Raw genomic sequence first — 18,607 nt, 5'->3', positions numbered from 1 at the left:
ACCGCGGTTCCCTAGAGTGACTCAGTATGATCCGTGACTCTGATAGACAAATGGCACTCGGAGATGATGAAACATCTTCATACATATAGAGGGTGCGGTAGGTATGAAGTGGGTAATGTAATTCTAACACGGCTAGCTCTTATCGTGTGCTCTCTCTCTTCTTTTTCTTTCTTTCTTTCTTTCTTTCTCACCTCAATAAATCGAAAATTTTCTTTTGTGTGTGTATGCGTTAAAGAGAGAGAGAGAGAGTCTTAAAGAATTGCACTGCAAGGTAACTATAAGATCTATCAGAGTGTAAATATGTGAGGATCACAGAAATGAAGAGCTGTATGATTTTCTTATTAGTAATTGTTAAAACTCAATCGAACGTGTCATGTAGAATATAAGAGATACCGCTGAGTCCAAACAGTGTTAAATCTTTCTTTTTTGGTATAATCTATGTTCAAACCCACTGCATTACTTTCAAGTATGGGAAAACGAAGAAACGTGAAATTACACCTGATACAATCAAGCCAAAGTCGGCTTCATCAGGGATCTAGTCTTAGACCATACATTTTTTTTTTTCAATTGTGATGGACAAACTTACAAAGAATATCCAAGAGTTAGCACCGTGGAATATGCTATTTGAGGATGACATCGTTATGGTGAGTGAGACCAAGACAGCACTGCAAGAGAAATTAGATGCCTGAAGAGGAGCATTGGAGAACAAAGGATAGTAACAATACAGAATATTTACATTGTCTTTACAGGAAAAACGCAATCAAGAATATAAAAATATGACTGAACGAAGATGGGATAGTGATGAGGAGGAAATTCAAGTAGATGGGATCAATACTGCAGGGAAATGCAGCAATAGAAGAAGATGTAAAGAGCAGAATTATCAGTGTTGGATAAAATAGAGAGAAGCGGCAGGAGTATTGAGTGACCATAGGGTATCGATACGAATTAAAGGAAAAGTTGACATGACAGTAGTGAGAGCTGCCATATTATACGGAGAATGTTGGACGACGAAGAAGAGAGATTAACAGAAGTTGTATCTTGCGGAGATGAAAATGTTGCGGTGGATGTGTGGAGTGACGCCGAATGGACAAAATTAAGAATGAACTGATCCGGGGAACAATAAAGGTGAGACCTTAGTAGAAAAACTAGAAGCAAATAGACTGAGATGCTTTGGACATGTAAAAAGAAGACGCTTGGAATACGAAGCTCATCGAGTGGATACTATAGAACTGAATGGGGAACGAGCCCGAGGTCAGCCAAAGAAGCACTGTTAAGAACCATATGGTGCAGCCTGATATCACAGCAGACCAGACACAAGATAGAAATAGGTGGAGGATTGCGATCCAAAAAGCCGACCCCAACTAATTTGGAAAAAAGACTTAGAAGAAGAAGAAAAAGAAGAAGGTAGTACCTTGATTAAGAAAGATCATATCAGGATTTAAACAAGTGAATGTTCAAGCTCATGAATAGTGGAAATTATTAGTCCACTATAAAATTCTGCAGCAAAGCTGTAGAGTTGATGATTCAGCTGCTTCTGGGTCAACGGTTTGTCCAAATCACCGAGTCAGACGTCATCTGAAAAAGAGATCTATACCTGGACCAAAGTCGTTACCAAAGTGTTTCGTCCCGTCATTGCTATACTGTATATGAGAGCATAACTTCGAAGAAAATAAAATTTGTAGCTCATACTATAAAAGTCAATAGTCTACCAAGTATTTTTCTATGTTCTCTTTTTTACTCATACTTCTAAGAAAGATTTATTAAAGCTCAAGATAGGTTGAAACTAACGAAACATTAAAAGTGCCTTATTCACAAGTATAAATATTTTATTGTTAGACAAGAAGTACAAATATTTATATACCATTTCAATATTTTTTTCTTTCATAATAATCAATATAATACAAGCCACAAGCCATTACCCGCATAGCAGAACGTTCCCACAGGACTCACTTTGGATATACCGTATGCTCCACACCTGTCCAGGATTGTTCAGGATCACAGTAGAAATTTAGGGAGAACAGAAATATCCAAAAGATTTTCCTCGGGTTCCCATAGGATGTTCCTGTCACGATAACATACTTGGACGTCCAAAAGTTGCCCTGTGAGTATTACACAAAGAGCTGAAAAATATCCCATACGAGTCCAGCAGGAAATCCCATTTCCTTTCATGTGGTCATCCCAAGACTGACTTTCCTCGGATATCTGTGTGCTATATGGGTATGGTATAAATGGTTAAATTAATGTATTAACTCTCAATATTGAATATTTGATTAAGTGTCCTCCAGTAAGGTGAAAACACTGACAACTAAAGAATTTCTTTCCATTGTTTCGTCACCATCTTTCTTTTATCAATTATTTTTAATAATTAATTTCATTGATTTCTTATCTTTACCTCACTTATAACCAGCAGTGACGAATAAAAGCAATGTTCATGTTAGCTTTTTGTTGGATTTTCACGTTCCAAAGGATTCGTCCGAACTGCACTTTCAACAATTGATGGGTGCATTTGTACTTCGTCTTCGACCAAGACCGATGTCCTGTTCAAAGAAGAAGAAACAAAATGAAATACATTAGCCAACGTAAATGTTGTATAGGTTTACACTGTAATATTTGTAATATGGTATTAAAACCAGGCCTTCAACTAGGGTTTGTATCACCCTGTGCAAATACTAAATTCGGCGCCCTTTTTCAATGTATAATATTACTATTTTAGAAGCACTACTAACCACGTGAACCGCTTGACCGCCCTCTAGTTGCTTTCCAGTATAAATAACGTAAATTATCACCAAGATATTATTGTTTATAGCTATAGTTAGTATCCTGTTGGTGGCTTCAGAAATAATGTGCAATCTTACATACTTAAATTGAAGACCTTAATTGAAAAACGTCCCAAGTTTACCGAAGTATTTTCTTCAGAAGGATCAAAAACATTATTATATTGAATGTTTTCCTTTGCAAATGATTGTCTTATACTCCATGTTGGCCGTTCTTAAAACTCCAACTGTGTCAAACAGATATAATAACACATACTGTATATGAAACAGATATATAAATGTGAAACTCAACTTACGAAGGTAGTCCCAAAAGTATTCGACTTTAGAGGCCTCATCCCGGCGAAATTAAAATACCGTTCATTTTACAGCAATTATGTGATATCTTCAAATAGATAAAATATAATCGAAATGTGGAACAAGAGCGCCCCAGACAATATTATTTTGCGTGAGGTATCGTTATCACAAGTCACCTAGTGGCTTTTCGTATGCAGCCGTTTAGAAACGTGAAAATTAATGCCGATTTTCAAAATGGCTCGAAATCGAAAGCAGATAAGTGAGTCGTGATAACGGTATCTCATGTAAAATGTTATTATCTAGGGCGCTCTTGTTCCACATTTCGATTATCTTTTATCTATTGGAAGATATCACATAATTACTGTAAAATTAGCGGTATTTTAATTTCGCCGGGATGAGGCCTCTTAACAAAGAAAACACAAAAAGATGGAAAAAAGCTATCTTTAGTTTCCAACATAGTCCCCTTTTAACTTGATGCTCTTTTCCCAGCGATGTTCAATAGTTTCGATGCCCTGTTTATAGAGTGAACCGTCGAGCTCATAATATCCATTAACCTCAAACTCCATGTATTTATTGTTAGCAAATCTTACCACCGAGCCATTTTTTTCAAGTTTGGAAACAAAAAAGGGAGCAAATCTGGCAAATAGAGTGTGTGAGAAAACAATTCGAACTTTAACTTGTTGATTTTGGTTATCGCGATAACGGATGTGTAAACTAGTGCATTATCTTCATGAAACAACTGTTTCTTTTTCGCCAAATGCAGCCGTTTTTTCTTGATTTAATGACTCAAACTCTGTAATAAATTTACGTAATACTTTCCGTTTATTGTTTTTCCTTTTTCAAGATAATCAATGAAAATTACCCTACATGAATCCCAAAAGACTGACGCCATGACATTGGCGGCAAATGGAATTGTCCTCATCTTCTTTGGAGCCGATTCTTTCCTTTCAGTCCATTGTTTTGTATGTTTTTTCGTCTCAAGTGATTAACTCATGTTTAGCCCATGTTTCACGCAAAAGCCTGGATTTATTGCTGTGAAAAATCGCCAAACACTTGATTGAAACATCCTCACGACGTTGTTTGTGTTCCATTGTGAGCAAACACGGCACCTATCTCGCGCACAGCTTCTGAAGTTCAAAGTTTCACTCAATATACGATGCACTACGCTTTTTAAAATGCCTATTATGTCAGCTGCTCGCGCGCTTTCAGTCGACGGTCATCCAATATTATTTTATGGATTTTCTTTATCATATTTGACGTAGTCACCTTATTTGGTTGACCACTGCGATGTTCTTTTTGTACTACATTGTTTAAAGTCTGCCACCCAGTATTTTGCTGTTGTGAACGAAGGGACAAACTCCCCCGGAGTAAAATTTAGTTCGGCTTATACTAGTTTAACTGAGACCTTTGAAATGAAAGTATTGTATCAGATAACGATGACTTTTTTTTTTATGTTTAAAAATTCATTTAGAGCGTTTCCTATTAATGGCTACCAAACAAATACTAAACAACGTAGCATCTTCAAACTTCAAATTTAAGTTTTACAAGGTTGGTACTTTTGATCATAGTAATGTTCAAACAACAACCGCCGTTTATATGTCAGCTCGGGTACTTTTGGGACTACCCACGTATATCAGATAATCTTACATCCCCAAGAACATCCTGAAATGATGTCACTGTGTTGTGCTATAATATTGTTGAGTGATTTACCTATTGTTGTATCTTGCGTATTGTTGTGCTTGTTTTGATATTACGTATAAAAATATACCAAAATCAAACAGTTAAAATGGTATTCCTACACCGACTTCTAAAGACGGGCGAAAGAGTCCAATAATGTTATTATTAAATGTCTGAGAGGTTACTAACTTCGGTATCTCGTTGTTGACAACTATAGTCAAATAAACCACTATAAATGAATAAGAATATTTTCAGTTATTAAAGTTTTCCAATGCAGAAACATCCTAAATCCCTCAACTGAATCAAATAACACGTAATATCTCAAATTCTATTCATCTGAAATTATTTTGTAATGAAAAGAGGTTTTGAGTTGAACTTAGGCTGTAATATAATGCAAGTGAATATCCATTGGAACACAACTGCGTAGGTGCCCAGAAATAAAGAAAAGAGAAAAGACGAAAAAAGTGTACTAGGAATATTTTTCAATTCAGATCCTCAATTATCTTCCCAAACTGAGAAGCAAGATGGGACCAAGAGTAACATTTGTAAGTTTGAAAGGTGTTCTTATCCTAACTCCAACTACAATATGTGTATCTTTCGCAAACATCATATCCTCTTTCATTTCACTTCCATAAATATGTGTGTTCGTGAGAAAAAAGTGTTGTATTCGTGGCTACATTACGTGCACCCCGTACCACCTGTACTATTGATAATGCTTTTGATATACATAATTTGGAATAATCAAGATTTTATTAATAAAGTGTGTGTAGCCTCTGTACCAATACACTTAACGGGCCATAGCAGTCAGTATATGATGATTTGTAGATTGTGCAACTAAGGTTAAAGTATACACATTGGCCTAATGTTGTTTAAAGTGTACCTTGGCCAGCCAACAATTTGCCGCCATTTATCCGTCGGTTTGCACTTCCAATTGCAATTTTACTTCTTTCATAAGGCGTTATGTTGGTTTATTGGTGTAGCTTATATCAGTGGAAATTGCGATGTTATTAATGTTGATGGTTACATAGAACATAGCCGGCAGTGGACGCACGGCTTTTCATAGAGTAAATATACCTTGAAAATAGGTAGTATTAACCTAAACAATCTTCTACAAGGTCCGTAAAAAAATGAATCCCTTTTCATGAACCATCAATAATATATTGTCTTTTTTTTAGTAGGAAGTGCATTAAGTGTGTAGTGGTATTCGAGTTAACCAGCATTGCAGAAGAAACATAACCTATCATATTTCTACTTACTATATACATGCAAGCGATGAGTATAGATGCCTTCATTCCAATGGTTAAATCCTTGGTGAATGTAACGCTGAAGATATCGCTCAGCGCCAGAGACTGGAAACGCCAAATTGCTTCTCCGATGCTCTTCTTGCTGTTCTTTATGAAGATCTTAAGAGAGAACAATGCATATAATTAGATATAAATCCAATTTCAGATTTTGCAATACTACCTATTTTTTTAAAGCATATATTTCACTAAAGTTCATCGCAAAATGCTTAGATAACACGTGTTATGTAGCAACGGCTAAATGATTTAGGCTTTCACAATTTTACTATCTGTTAACTTTGAGACTAGCTTCATATTTCCCAGAAGACATTCCAGCCAATGTAGCGGTTTTAGAAATGAATGTTCCAAAACAAAGAAAAAAAACACATACAAATTATGATGGTGGCTATATGACGGAAAGCATGGAAATAGCTGTAAATTAATATCATTTAATTTTAGTCCTCCTTTTTATTACCTAGTAACAAAATATATAAGTAACAACAACAAGCTAAATGCAGAATGTTAAATAAGTATTTTTAGTTTTCTTTTATTATATGTAGTTCAATTTCTAATTTCACTTTGCAAAAGTTTTTTTTTTTTTTTTTCCTATAGTCCAATTAGCTGCAAACTATACGCGAATTTACGACTCCGGAGCACATGTTCGAACACATATCACAAAAGAATTTCAAAGTTGCCTAAAATCACTTTTATAGTGTTGTTAACACAAAATACGAAACATAGATATAATAAAGTATCTTAAACATGAACAAATATAAGCAATAGAATACAGGACTAAGATATGCATATATATCATGGCACATATACGAAAGTGAAAGGTTACCTTACAATTTTTCTCTCTTCATAATTTCAAATAGCCAAACGTATTCGAAGTTAATAGATATTAATATACCAAACCTGGTTTTAATAATTTGCACTTTCATTTCAATTTCGAAGCCGAAATAATAATATTATTTAGATTTTTAGCAGAGAGAGAAAATAGCCACCTTCTTTAGGCAGGGTTTTCAGTCAGCAATGGCTGACGTTCCTTCCGCATCGAGCTAGAAGATTTCTAGTATCGAGAATTGCCACAAGAGGCACTCGCAATACAGGAAGGAGTAATAGACCTCATTCTATAACCAGATCTTGTACACTATTTTAGTCATGATTAAATACAATTTTATCCGTTTATGTGTCGATTACGTCGCACCAAGTAGAGGCAGAGGGAGGCAGGAATACAGGCGAGGAGAGAACCCGGACTACACGGGTGCTCCGAAGGCTCAAGCACTCAGAGGTGTTTTTTTTTTTTTTTTTTTTTTTTTTTTTAGGGGTGCTCAGTACCCATGGACTTAACTTCTAAATTACAGTTTCAAGGTATGAATAGAATAATAAATAAACATAGTGCATGTGACACCAAGCTAAATTTTAGGTAGGGATGCAATAACCTATTTTAGACTTCAGGTTTATGGCACATTGATCGAGGGGTATAATTTTACAATGTTAATAATAGGCAAAATCCGTATTCAGAAACGAAAGTAATTATATAATTATATATCTCCGGCGGGAGCTCATGTGGTTCGGATTCCACGTTAATCAGTAGGTCCACGTCTCATATAGCCTCGCTGCTGAACGGGACGCTAAACTAAAATCACCTAATTATATATCTTTAAAAATGTAAAATGTGTTTACATAAATTAGAAGACAGTTGAATCATTTTCTAGTTTCACTCAAATTATCATCAAATGTTCTAAAGATTTGATCGCATTATTATTATTTTAATATTTTTCCGTCTCCTAACTTTGGCCAACATTGCTAAACACGTTTAAAATTCTCAAATAAAAACTTAATGTTTAGGAATGTTGTTCAATATAAAGTTTATAAAATCATGCTAAAGTAAATAATTTATTTATTTGTTTAGCTTTTCCAATTTAAAAACAATTTCACGGTTCATTTTGTTTCAGCAGATCTTGATAGTTAGTTTTACCCCTGAGAAAGAATTAGAAACCACTGGTATATTGGATCTACTAAAATAATAATAATGAAAAGAATATGGAACGTTAGTGCCGAAGCCTGAACACCCATCGATGGATATGCTGGACCGTGTATCTGAATCAGTGTTTGAAAGGCCTTTTGTCTAGCACATGCGCGAGAGTATTTGATACGAGCTTTGTTTCATTGAACACAGTTTCCTGCCTGTACTGCGTCTCGTCTTGGCTGTGCTGTGCTACAAAAATTATTCCATCACGAAACCATTCCTCTAAAAAAAGAGCAACTGCCACAGGAGCGTCTGGCTTACTCCAAAGACCAGTGCCGTGCCGTTGAAATTCAGCGCGCGGGGCAAGAGAGTACACAACGGCGATCCCGTACATATGAGCGAGCTCAATAAACAAGCAGCGGAGTGCCAACATGTTTGCAGCGAAGCGTAAGAACATTTTCAAAAATATAAACCTTGCTTTTCCTTGATTTTGAGCACTTTTTATTATCTTTTTTCCTTCCATTTTATGTAGGTATGTGCACATGCAAATTAAATATTAGATTGAAAAGTACTGTTGTTGAACTAAAATATTTCAAGTAATTTTTCCTCTCTCTTTTTCCTTGCCTTTTTTCCTCCCGAATTTTGCGCCCCTTACTTCGGTGCCCGAGGCCTTCTCCCCACTCCCCCCCAGATACATTAAGCACGACACTGCCAAAGACAGCTTGAGCTTAGCGTAGCTTAGTAAAACCAGACAAAGTAATACTACTACGTAATTTTTCATAGTACTTGTACTTCCTCATTGGCCAATACAACGGAAGTGAATATCTCATATTACTTCTTGTTTTGTACATCGTAAACAAAACTGATAGATATTAATCGGCTAAGCACTGAGAATGTCTACTTCGACTCAGTTGAAACAAAAACATTTCAGCTGCGGCGAGTGGTGTCGCCACTGTCCGTAGTGAACGTAAGAGCTCTAGTATTACGCAGCATGGTTTTGTTACCCTCAATGCATAACTTTCGACTTTACTCCATGTGAGATCAGTTACTTGATAACACAAACCTAAAGATTGGCTGAGGTGCTTACCTTGTAGATAACATCCTGACAACAGACACAGCAAAGCTTCAATTGTTTCAGAGTAAACACTATCTCTCCATCTCCATTAACAATATAATAAATGGGCCCTCGAATGGAGAAAATGTTTTTATTGATAATACATAACAAATCTCGAGGAATGCACTGAACAACCACTCGCTAGAACAAAATTATTTCATTAGTTTATAAAGCAAGCTATTTATTACATACATTCCTAAAAATTATAAAGTAGGTCTATGTATACATAGTTTGCCACTTTAGAAGTACGAGACGTATCCAGAAAGTAGCTTTCCCACGCATCCCATAGCTAGGAAACCGTATGTTGCGCGAAGGGACTGCGTGTACGCGAGAGAGTAAAGTTCTAGCATGGCGCATACGCCAGCGGAACTTCCCTAGTGCTCTCAGTAGCGTCGTAGCAGTGGTTGAATATGACGTTCCTATTCCAGCTCCCGCCGCGTGTGAAGTGCTAGCAGTGATAAAGTTTTTGAATGCACAGGGCACAGAGTCGATCTCGATGCTACTAAGAGCATTAGTACCCGGCTATTTGAGGCGATCGCAAAGCATATTTATTGCTCATGCGTACGCTTGGAATACGCTGACCTTGTATTTAAATAGATGGCTAATCACAAACGCGAAAGCAATAAAAACGCTCAGAAAACGTCAGCCCGAGCGTATTTGGTGCATTTCGGAACAATAGACCGCCTGCTGATTAAAAAATTTCCAAAGGAGGGAAAAAAGGAAAGATGTTTTGCCAGGCAAGATTGTAGCAAGAAACAGCTGCTTGGAAGATGGTTTGTGCAGAGTATTGGAACTCTGCTATTACACACCTGGACCTGGCAAAATGACCCGGAAACCCTGACTGGCTCATAGTATGATTTACAACTCTGGTGAAAGTAAAATTACTGAATAGCCACCTTAGCCGCCTTCGCTACAGGGGGTAACGCTTTCTCAAATAGCCTAAGTATTAGGGAAGTTCCGCTGGTGCATACGCCATGCTAGGACCTTACTCTCTCACGTGCTGCAGTCGCTTCACGCAACATACGGTGTTCTAGCTAGGGGATGCGTGGGAAAGTTATTTTCTGGATGCGTCTCGTAGTATGTGCGTTACCATTATAATTATGTGTTATCATAATTAGGAGGAAACAATACAACCTGCTACATAAGAGTATCTTATATATAACAGGTGTTCTAAAAGTGACACCCAGCGACTATAAAGCACTATTCTACAAGTCAAAATAAAGCGAAATATGTATATAGGCCTAATTGTACACCTCTCGGTTCCTCGTCTGGTGACGCGAACTGCACTATGTTCGCAGATAAAGAATCCAGGCACGTAGCCAGGATTTCTTAAAGGGAGGGGGGGAGGGTTCGTGACATGAAACACTGGGTCATCAAATCAGGGGCTCGATCATTCTAAACTATGTTACTGGTAACATATATTGGTTCCTTCAGCCAGGATTTCGTATGAGCCCAGGAGGTGGGGGGGAGGCGGAAGGAGAGGCGTGACATGAAATACTATGGCAATCACACCAGGAGTTCGATCAATCTAAACTATTTTACTGGCTACATATATTGGTTTACTAGGACAATAAAATGAGCGTATGTTAGTAAGTATTTTAATAAATTACGAAGAAATCTCGAGTAAAGGAATAAATAAAATATTGAAAAAAATTTACAACATTTACGTTCCTTCCTTTGTTCATTCAAATATAACAATTTTTCTTTCATCATGATCTCAACTATTATAAAAACTACATATCCACGTCTTGTAAAATATTTTATAATATCTTCGTTCCTTTCTCTGTTGAATCAAATGTTAACAAAACTTTCTTTCCACATAACTTTTTTTTTTCATTATTCCGTCAACTACTGTCTGTTTCAAATGACAGGTAAAAGGAGCAGTAGAAAATTGTTTCTGAAATGTTGATACTGTAGGGAAGCGATGACGAAAAATTATGAAAAAAAAAAATGTCCACACTGTTGCAGAACGGCACTATGCTTTCGAAAGCTTGAAATTTTCCTAACTACTAGCAGAAATTCTGAGAATTCCGTAACTTTTCTAGAAATTTCAAATTCCCTGACTTTTCCAGAATATCTCGCTCATTCGCCACAATGTATTGCAAGTAAAACAAATCTCCTTATAAGAAAGAGTAACCAAAAGCTTGCTGTAGCTTTTTATTTTTGACGTTGATTCTTCTTTTCCTCATTTCTTTTTGTTTGAGCCTTCCTTATTTTTTATTTTCATTTCTGATTTCGAAGAGGGTCCAGACCCCACGGACCCCCATTGGTTACGTGCCTGAAGAACCACGGAGAAAATCTACCAATCCAGCAAATAGTTAACATCGATTATTTCCTAATGGCAGTTAAAGTCGATATACGTTGACACTAGCACCACCTATCAGCATAATCAATGTAACTGCTTGATGAATTCGTAGAACCATGCTAAGGTTTCCAGGTTAATTTGAAACGGTACGACATATTGAAATTCTGATTTCGCATAATGGCTATACGAGACCCCGGAGGATGTACAATCAGCGACAAAAGTTATTTCCGTCTGTTACAATTTATTTTGGAAATAACGGTTGGAAGTACACCATTTCAAGTGTCAAGGTTTCAACGTACAAAAAATTACATTCTTGTTAACGAGTCTATGCCTTGATTCTAAATAACAGACGAGTGACTGTTGATAAAGTGGCAAACTATACGCAGATTAATCATGGTTCTACATATGACATCATGCATAACAGGATCAACTTTCACAAAGTGTGTGCGAGATGGGTTCTGAGAAAACTTGATAAAGAGTACAAGCAAAACCGTGTGAGAATCTGTCAGTATTTACTGGACCGTTATGCGAATGTGAAGCGCTTCTCAGGCGAATCAGCACTGGACATGAAACATGGATTCATCACTTTGAACCATAAAGCAAACGCCAGAGCATGAAATGGAAGCATCTCGGATATCTCGTCAAGAAGAAATTCAAGAGTCAACCTTCTGCAAGAAGTGATGTTCACAATGTTTTGGGATTTTCAAGGGTCAATCTTGGAACTACCTGGAAAAGGGATCAACAGTAAACAGTAAAAAGTACAGCGATATGCTGGTAAGCAAGTTGAAGCCTGCAAATCGTAATAAACGCAAAGGTCGATTGTTGCAAGGCCCTCTTATGTTACATGACAATCTGTGTCCACATACCAAGGGCTCCGCGTCAAAAGGGCCCCGGTAAAAAGGGTTCCACATAAAAAAAGTGTGGAATTTTAGAAATGGAAAGGGCCCCACATCAAAAATTCAGACGCCATTTCTCTCACTAATGTTTCCAAATATTGAAACGTACTTGAAGAAATATTTTAATGGGCATTTTGTACGAATGTTTTGCACTTATTTTTGTATTTTAATGTTAAATCTGGATTTTAGTGGAAAGCTTCATTCCATTTCTTTGCTTAAGTGTTACAAAGTACGAGTAAATCTGTAATCTGATGAGTAAATCAAAGCTATTCACTATTATTAGGAATAATAATTGACGAAAAATTTGTTTGATGAGTAACATATATTATTATTATATTCGTATAAAGCGACATTTTTTGTTTTTGAATTACCATTGTGTATGATTTACCTTCAAACTCGAAACACTTCTTAGACTGTTTCATACGTATAGTAAATTTTATATCACTAAGACAAAATTAATTGTACTATGTTTTATTTTTGAAACATTTTCTGCACTACTACGTTCAATACATTGAATTGATATTTAGTGGAATATTTCTAATATTATCTTGGCTTACCTCTTTACAACAAGTGATTTCTCTCCACACTCGAAGAACTTCCCGCTCAAATTCATTGGATACTCTGATATCGCTGGCACAGAAGCAACCGTAATCCACTTCCCCTCGAAATATTTCCTCTCCAATCACGCTCATTACATGATAAATATTCACTGGAACAGAAAAACAAAATATCCTTTAATAAAAGAAAAGATGAAATAATATTTTAAAATTTACTTTCCTTTTAAAAAAAAACAACACAAATCGTACTTAAAAAATAAAAGATAATCCTGTTTTCAAGAAAATTACTTTTTAAAAAACTCGATTTATGCATGACTAAACAGAAAAGCATGGGGAGCATTCTCATATACTTATATTATAAATTGATTGTATATGAGAGTGCTCCCCATGCTTTTCTTTTAAGTCATGCATAAATCGAGTTTTTTTTTTTTAAGTAATTTTCTTGAAAACAAAATTCTTTTCCTTTTAGTATGATTTGTATTATTTTCTTATTTGTTAGTACCACTAGTTATATGTTGTTTTTCTTTCTTACAGGAAAGCATGTTTTTATTAAAATATTTCTGTTTTATTTTATATTCTAATTTTAAGCCTCATAATTACATACATTTTCTATCGCTGAATTTTGTGTTTTCTTTCCTATATAGTGATTGGAACGAAGGGGTCGGAGAAGTAGGAGGAAAGAAAATAGAACAGGTGACTAGTTTTCGATACCTGGGTAGTTTTATTAGTGATGATATGAAGTGTGAACGTGAAATAAAAGCAAGGATAGGAATGGCGAAAGAAGCCTTTAGGAGGAATAAAATACTATTTTGTGGGACCTTGAATAAAGAGTTAAGAAAAAGAGTCATAAAATGCTTCATGTAGAGTATTGTATTGTATGGGTCAGAAATATGGACATTACGCACAAATAATGAAAAAGGACTGGGAGCTTTCGAAATGTGGATGTGGAGAAGAATGGAGAGAATTATGTGAGTCGAGCAGAAAACGAATGAGAGGGTATTAGAAATGGTGGGGGAGAAAAGAGCAATTTTAGATATTATTAAGAAGAGGGAGAGAAACTGGTTGGCTAAGAAGGAACTGTATTATCAGGGACGTGCTAGAAGGTATGGTGGCAGGAAAGAGAGGAAGAGGGCGAAAGAGACTACAATTAATGGACGATATCACGTGAAGTCGAAGAGATTAGCAGAAGACCGTGAGCCAGCAAGTGATCTGCCAGTAATGACAGAATACCTATGATGATGATGATAATGATTCCTATATGCTTGCCGAGACTTTGTGTCTTTTAAATCAAGTAACTGAAAAAAGCATTATTCACTATAAGTCGTTCCTTGTAATTTATTATTAATGAATCATTCACAATGTTTTCATAGTCTTACCTTAGAATATTTTGTCATTTTACCCGTGAAAGAATATTTTTTTTCTGTGCGTTTTATAAAAGTATTAATTTTGTTACTTTTTATACTCTTATTATATTTTACTTAAGATGTTTTCACATTCATCGGTTCTTGAAGTTTATCATGGTGCACAGCAGTGCGCCAAGTAAAGTTCTCTGGCTGAAGCACACCGTGAGTACATTACACGAATCACTCATGAATTTATTGTAGACTCATAATTTCACTTCTGATGAAGATAGTGCAACGAAAATTGGCTGCGTTACTAACCAGCGTTAGGACATATCCTTTATAAAATTTCAATGTTTTATTTCCAACGGTTTGCGAGATAGAGGGTCATGAAATTCTCAAAAACAAAAAACAAAAAATCAAATCTTGCCAAACATTTATCAAAACGTATAGGGCACTTCCTATAGAAGCGGAAACTTGAAATTTGGCTCAAAAGTAGGATTTGTAATACAAACAAAGGAAATAAATCCGAAAACTGAAAATTCCTTCCCCCCCAAGTAGGAATATTAGGAGGCAAGGACAAAGTTAAATATTGTCACGTCATTTATGACCTTAATTCAAACCCTATACGATATTTTCACTAAATACGAAAACTTGGAATTTTCCACAAATGTAGGATTTGTACCACAAGTAAAGGAGAAAATCCGAAAACGAAATTTTCCCTCCAAGGTGGAAAATGAGGTGGCAACGGCAATAAAGTTATGTTACTTGATTCAAAACCTATGAGATACTTACTTCCTGTAGACATGGAAACTTGAAATTTGGCACAAATATAGGAATTTGTAATACAAATAAAGGAAAACATACAAAAACTTGAAATTTTCCTCTCCTATAGAAGGAAAATAGGAGGCAGGAGAAAAATTGCATATAGTTCCGTCACTTGAATCAAAACCTATTTGATACTTTTAGTAGCCATGGAAACTTGAAATCTGGTACAAACGTAGGATTGACAACACAAATAAAGTAAAACTTCTAAAACCTCATTTTCTGTCTTTAAGAGAGAAAATTTAGGCGGCAAGTCCAAAATTACGTCAATTGATTCAAAACCTAAAGGGAACGTAATGCGGACATGGAAACTTGAAATTTGGTACAAGTGCAAGATTTGTAATGCAAACAAAGAAAAATCCGGAATTATTTGATTTTTTTAAATAAAGTAATTGATTGATTATTATTTTTTCTAAATATTTTATACGTAAGAACCTTTCTTGGGAATAGCTTATTTCATGCTATTCCCAAGAAAGCTCTATGCTTTAGTGAAAACTGCATAGAAATATGACTAACAGCTCTTGGTATAATCCTGAACATATCTAAAACATACTTATATACATACAAACATACAAATCAAACTGATTACCTCTTTTTTTCAAAAGGGCGGCAGGGTAGCTCAGTAGTAGAGCGCTTACCTTTGGTGCGTGGGGTCCACGGTTCGATCCCCGACCAGAAAGTTTGTAGCGGGCGATATCGTGTCTGTGGGTTTTCTCGGGTATTCCCACTCCCTCCCACATTCTCAAACCACCAATTCTTATATAGTCATTCACTTAGCTTAATCATCATCTGTCTTAGCCTGAAGAGCATATTCATGGGACGTTAATCTGAAAGGATTTCATTTTCTTCTTTTTAAATCGGTTTTTAAAAAGTACAAAAAAAATGCAACCATAAGACGGCTGTTTATTTAGAGCTGTTGGGGCTGTTTATTTAATGTCTTCTTTACAGGTAAAGCTAATTTGAAAATCTTAATAGCTAAAGTAGATTAAGATACAGTATATGAAATTTCTGTCTATAGTTAATACGCAGAACGTACATGGCAAATTTCTCTCTTTAATCAATCACCAGCTACTTGAAAGACCGTAAACTGAAAGTTGTTCTTTCAGGGAGAACTTCTAACCCCCAATCTGTGTTCTCAGGGGTGCCTCAGGGGAGTGCACTTTGGCTCCTGCTATTTGTTCTGTGTGTGGATGATTTCTACTCACACTTATCAGCTCATCCTAGTGGCCTTCTGCTTTTTGCTGACGATTGTAGTTATAAAGACAAAATATGGTGTCTCCGTGACACGATTGCCCTACAGGAAGACATAAATTACCTTATAGGTTGGTGTAAAATGTGGCACTTGTAAAATGTGACAGTACCAAGGGCGCCGATCCTGGGGGAGGGGCAGGGGGACCGGGCTCCCCCAAAGCTGATGTGGGCCCGCTATTGTATTTATGAATATACAATATTTGGCATAATTTGAATGCAAGTTGTCTTAAAATTCTCATATATATACCTTCTGCATCTGAAAGCCCGGCCCCCAAATTTACAGAGAAATCGGCGCCCTTGGACAGTATTACGATTACTCTGAAAAAGTCTCCTGTTCCCTCCCCATAAGATAAAATGATTCCCCTATTAACCATATCTGCTAGTCATAATGATCTTGCTGTTATCTTTCACTTGAAACTCACATTATCTGACCACATCTCCTCAATTCTTAAGAGTTCAATGCACATGTTGGGGCTTCATTATCGATTACGCACTGTGGCATCATTAGCAACTTTCTCTAAAACTCTAATAGCGCCCAAGATCGATCGAATACTTCCCATATGTGCCGTGGCAGCACCTTCACATCTCTCCAGACTTGATTGTATTCTTAATTTCTTTATTGTTATAGTACGTTTTCGTGTTCCTGCACTTCGAATATTATCTAAGGAGGAACTCTTGCGATCCTAATATCCAGATTCTAGGACTACGCAGAAATAACTCTGACCTGAAATTTCTTTATAAAATAGTTAATGGATACTTAAGATCGGAAACTACTTGAGAAATTATCCCTCTCCGCATAACCCGCAATACCCGCAATCTAGGTTCGCAATTATACAGAGGTCTCTTTTTTTACAGAATACTGAACTGTTACAATCATTTAACAACTGATGTGGACATTTGTTCAAGTTACCTGGTGTTTAAAAGAGTGATAAAACGAGTTTTCGTGAAATAATATTATTTTTACACTCTCTGTTGACACCGCTTTTCTTGTTATTGTTGTTTTGTTGTTTCTTTTTCTTTTGTTAATGTTTCCCTGTGTAAAATGGGAAAGTTATGCTCTAACTGGGAATTTGTTCAATAAATAAATAAACTACATATATTTCATTTGAATGTGTGCAGGTGTAGCAAATAGTACTTAGGTGCAGTTTAGAACAAAAAATGTAACTTGGTTGGCAACTCTGATTCATTATATCAAAGTGTGGTGCATTGCGACAACGCAACCTAGTTCGTGTTATTTTATAAATATATGTTCTCTTACCTCCTAGACAGTCTTCCCTCGCTTGTAGGATCAATTTATCAATATACTTCAGCGCTTCTAAACCAGGTGGCGATTCAATCAGCTGATCTATAAAAAGGAAGGACATTTTTATGTGATTGCAACAAAAGTAATTATACATTTACCAAATAATTAGTACAGCCACCGTTTGCATGCACAGACCTAAGTTCGTTTCCCCGATTGAATTAGATTTTTCTCTGTGTTTATCCACATTTCGATTCCCAGCCTCGTGATTATGAGGCAAATAGAAAAGCTATTTGAAATAAGACGCAGTGAAATTTAGTCTCGAATACCAGAACAAGAGAAATACGAATAAATAAATTGACTATGCATCATTTCATTAACAAGCTGTTTAACTTACCATTGCCCTTCACATTATTATTATTATTATTATTATTATTATTATTATTATTATTATTATTATTATTATTGGAAAGGTGAAAATATTTTTTTGTCAGAATAAAATTTACATCAGAAATCATGTTTTACTTTCAGCAATTTTATTATCTAAGACAATGTTGAAATTACTACTGAAACTTAAACTAGAAAAGAGATTTCCAGTAACTTTACTCTTAATTTTAGGAAATTTCTGGTTCCAGAGAGAAACTAGAAACATATATTTAATCGCTTGATATAAGGTTCTTTTGCATATTAACGTAGAAAATTACGTGTAGCTCCATCAATAAATCTACAGCATCTATACAACGTATAAATTATTAATGTTTGAAATGTGTAAGAATGACATTTTCTAGAAGTTGTAATATACCTCAATATTTCAAACTTTCCCTCCACTTCCACAAGTTTTCCGAAGTTTTGGTGGAGTTACTGATTGTTTTACGTGCATGAGGGCGTTAGATTCATGTCCACGTGGTCCTGGGTTCGATTCCTGGCCGGTGCTTTCCCAATTTTCAGTGTCCATCTAGCGTCGTGAGGCAAACTGGGGATTAACGTGAATGAAAGACGTGAGGCCACTAGTTCTAGAAAGCACCCGATACGCTAGTAAGTGACCACTTGCTCGTCGCTAGACTGGAATCTAGTTCAGCCGG

General features: G+C 36.0%; 1 protein-coding gene across 1 annotated transcript; it reads right to left on the bottom strand.

The window, feature by feature from the left end:
* Window positions 1-1,830: 1,830 nt before the first annotated feature.
* LOC145683166 (phospholipid scramblase 2-like) lies at window positions 1,831-17,649 on the bottom strand. Its single transcript, XM_081754531.1, has 5 exons — window positions 17,544-17,649; window positions 12,870-13,021; window positions 9,085-9,252; window positions 6,002-6,148; window positions 1,831-2,537 (listed from the first exon to the last, which is right to left on the bottom strand). The coding sequence occupies exons 1-5, from the start codon at window positions 17,647-17,649 to the stop codon at window positions 2,487-2,489; spliced, it is 624 nt and encodes a 207-aa protein (XP_081610657.1). The 3' UTR covers window positions 1,831-2,486.
* Window positions 17,650-18,607: the final 958 nt, after the last annotated feature.

The sequence above is a fragment of the Thermobia domestica genome, chromosome 4 (assembly GCF_964235325.1).
Source record: "Thermobia domestica chromosome 4, izTheDome1.hap1.1, whole genome shotgun sequence".
NCBI classification, from domain to species: Eukaryota; Metazoa; Arthropoda; class Insecta; order Zygentoma; family Lepismatidae; genus Thermobia; species Thermobia domestica.
The sequence above is the reverse complement of the archived record's forward strand: the minus strand, read 5'-3'. Positions and strand labels throughout refer to the sequence as shown.

Excerpts from the sequence above, each read along its gene's own strand:
- LOC145683166 (XM_081754531.1), bottom strand. The coding sequence starts at position 17,649 with ATGTCCTTCCTTTTTATAGATCAGCTGATTGAATCGCCACCTGGTTTA. Across the intron at positions 6,149-9,084 it reads GTCAGGATGTTATCTACAAG|ATCTTCATAAAGAACAGCAA; the intron begins GTAAGCACCTCA and ends TTCTCTCTTAAG. Across the intron at positions 2,538-6,001 it reads TCATCGCTTGCATGTATATA|GACATCGGTCTTGGTCGAAG; the intron begins GTAAGTAGAAAT and ends TTCTTTGAACAG.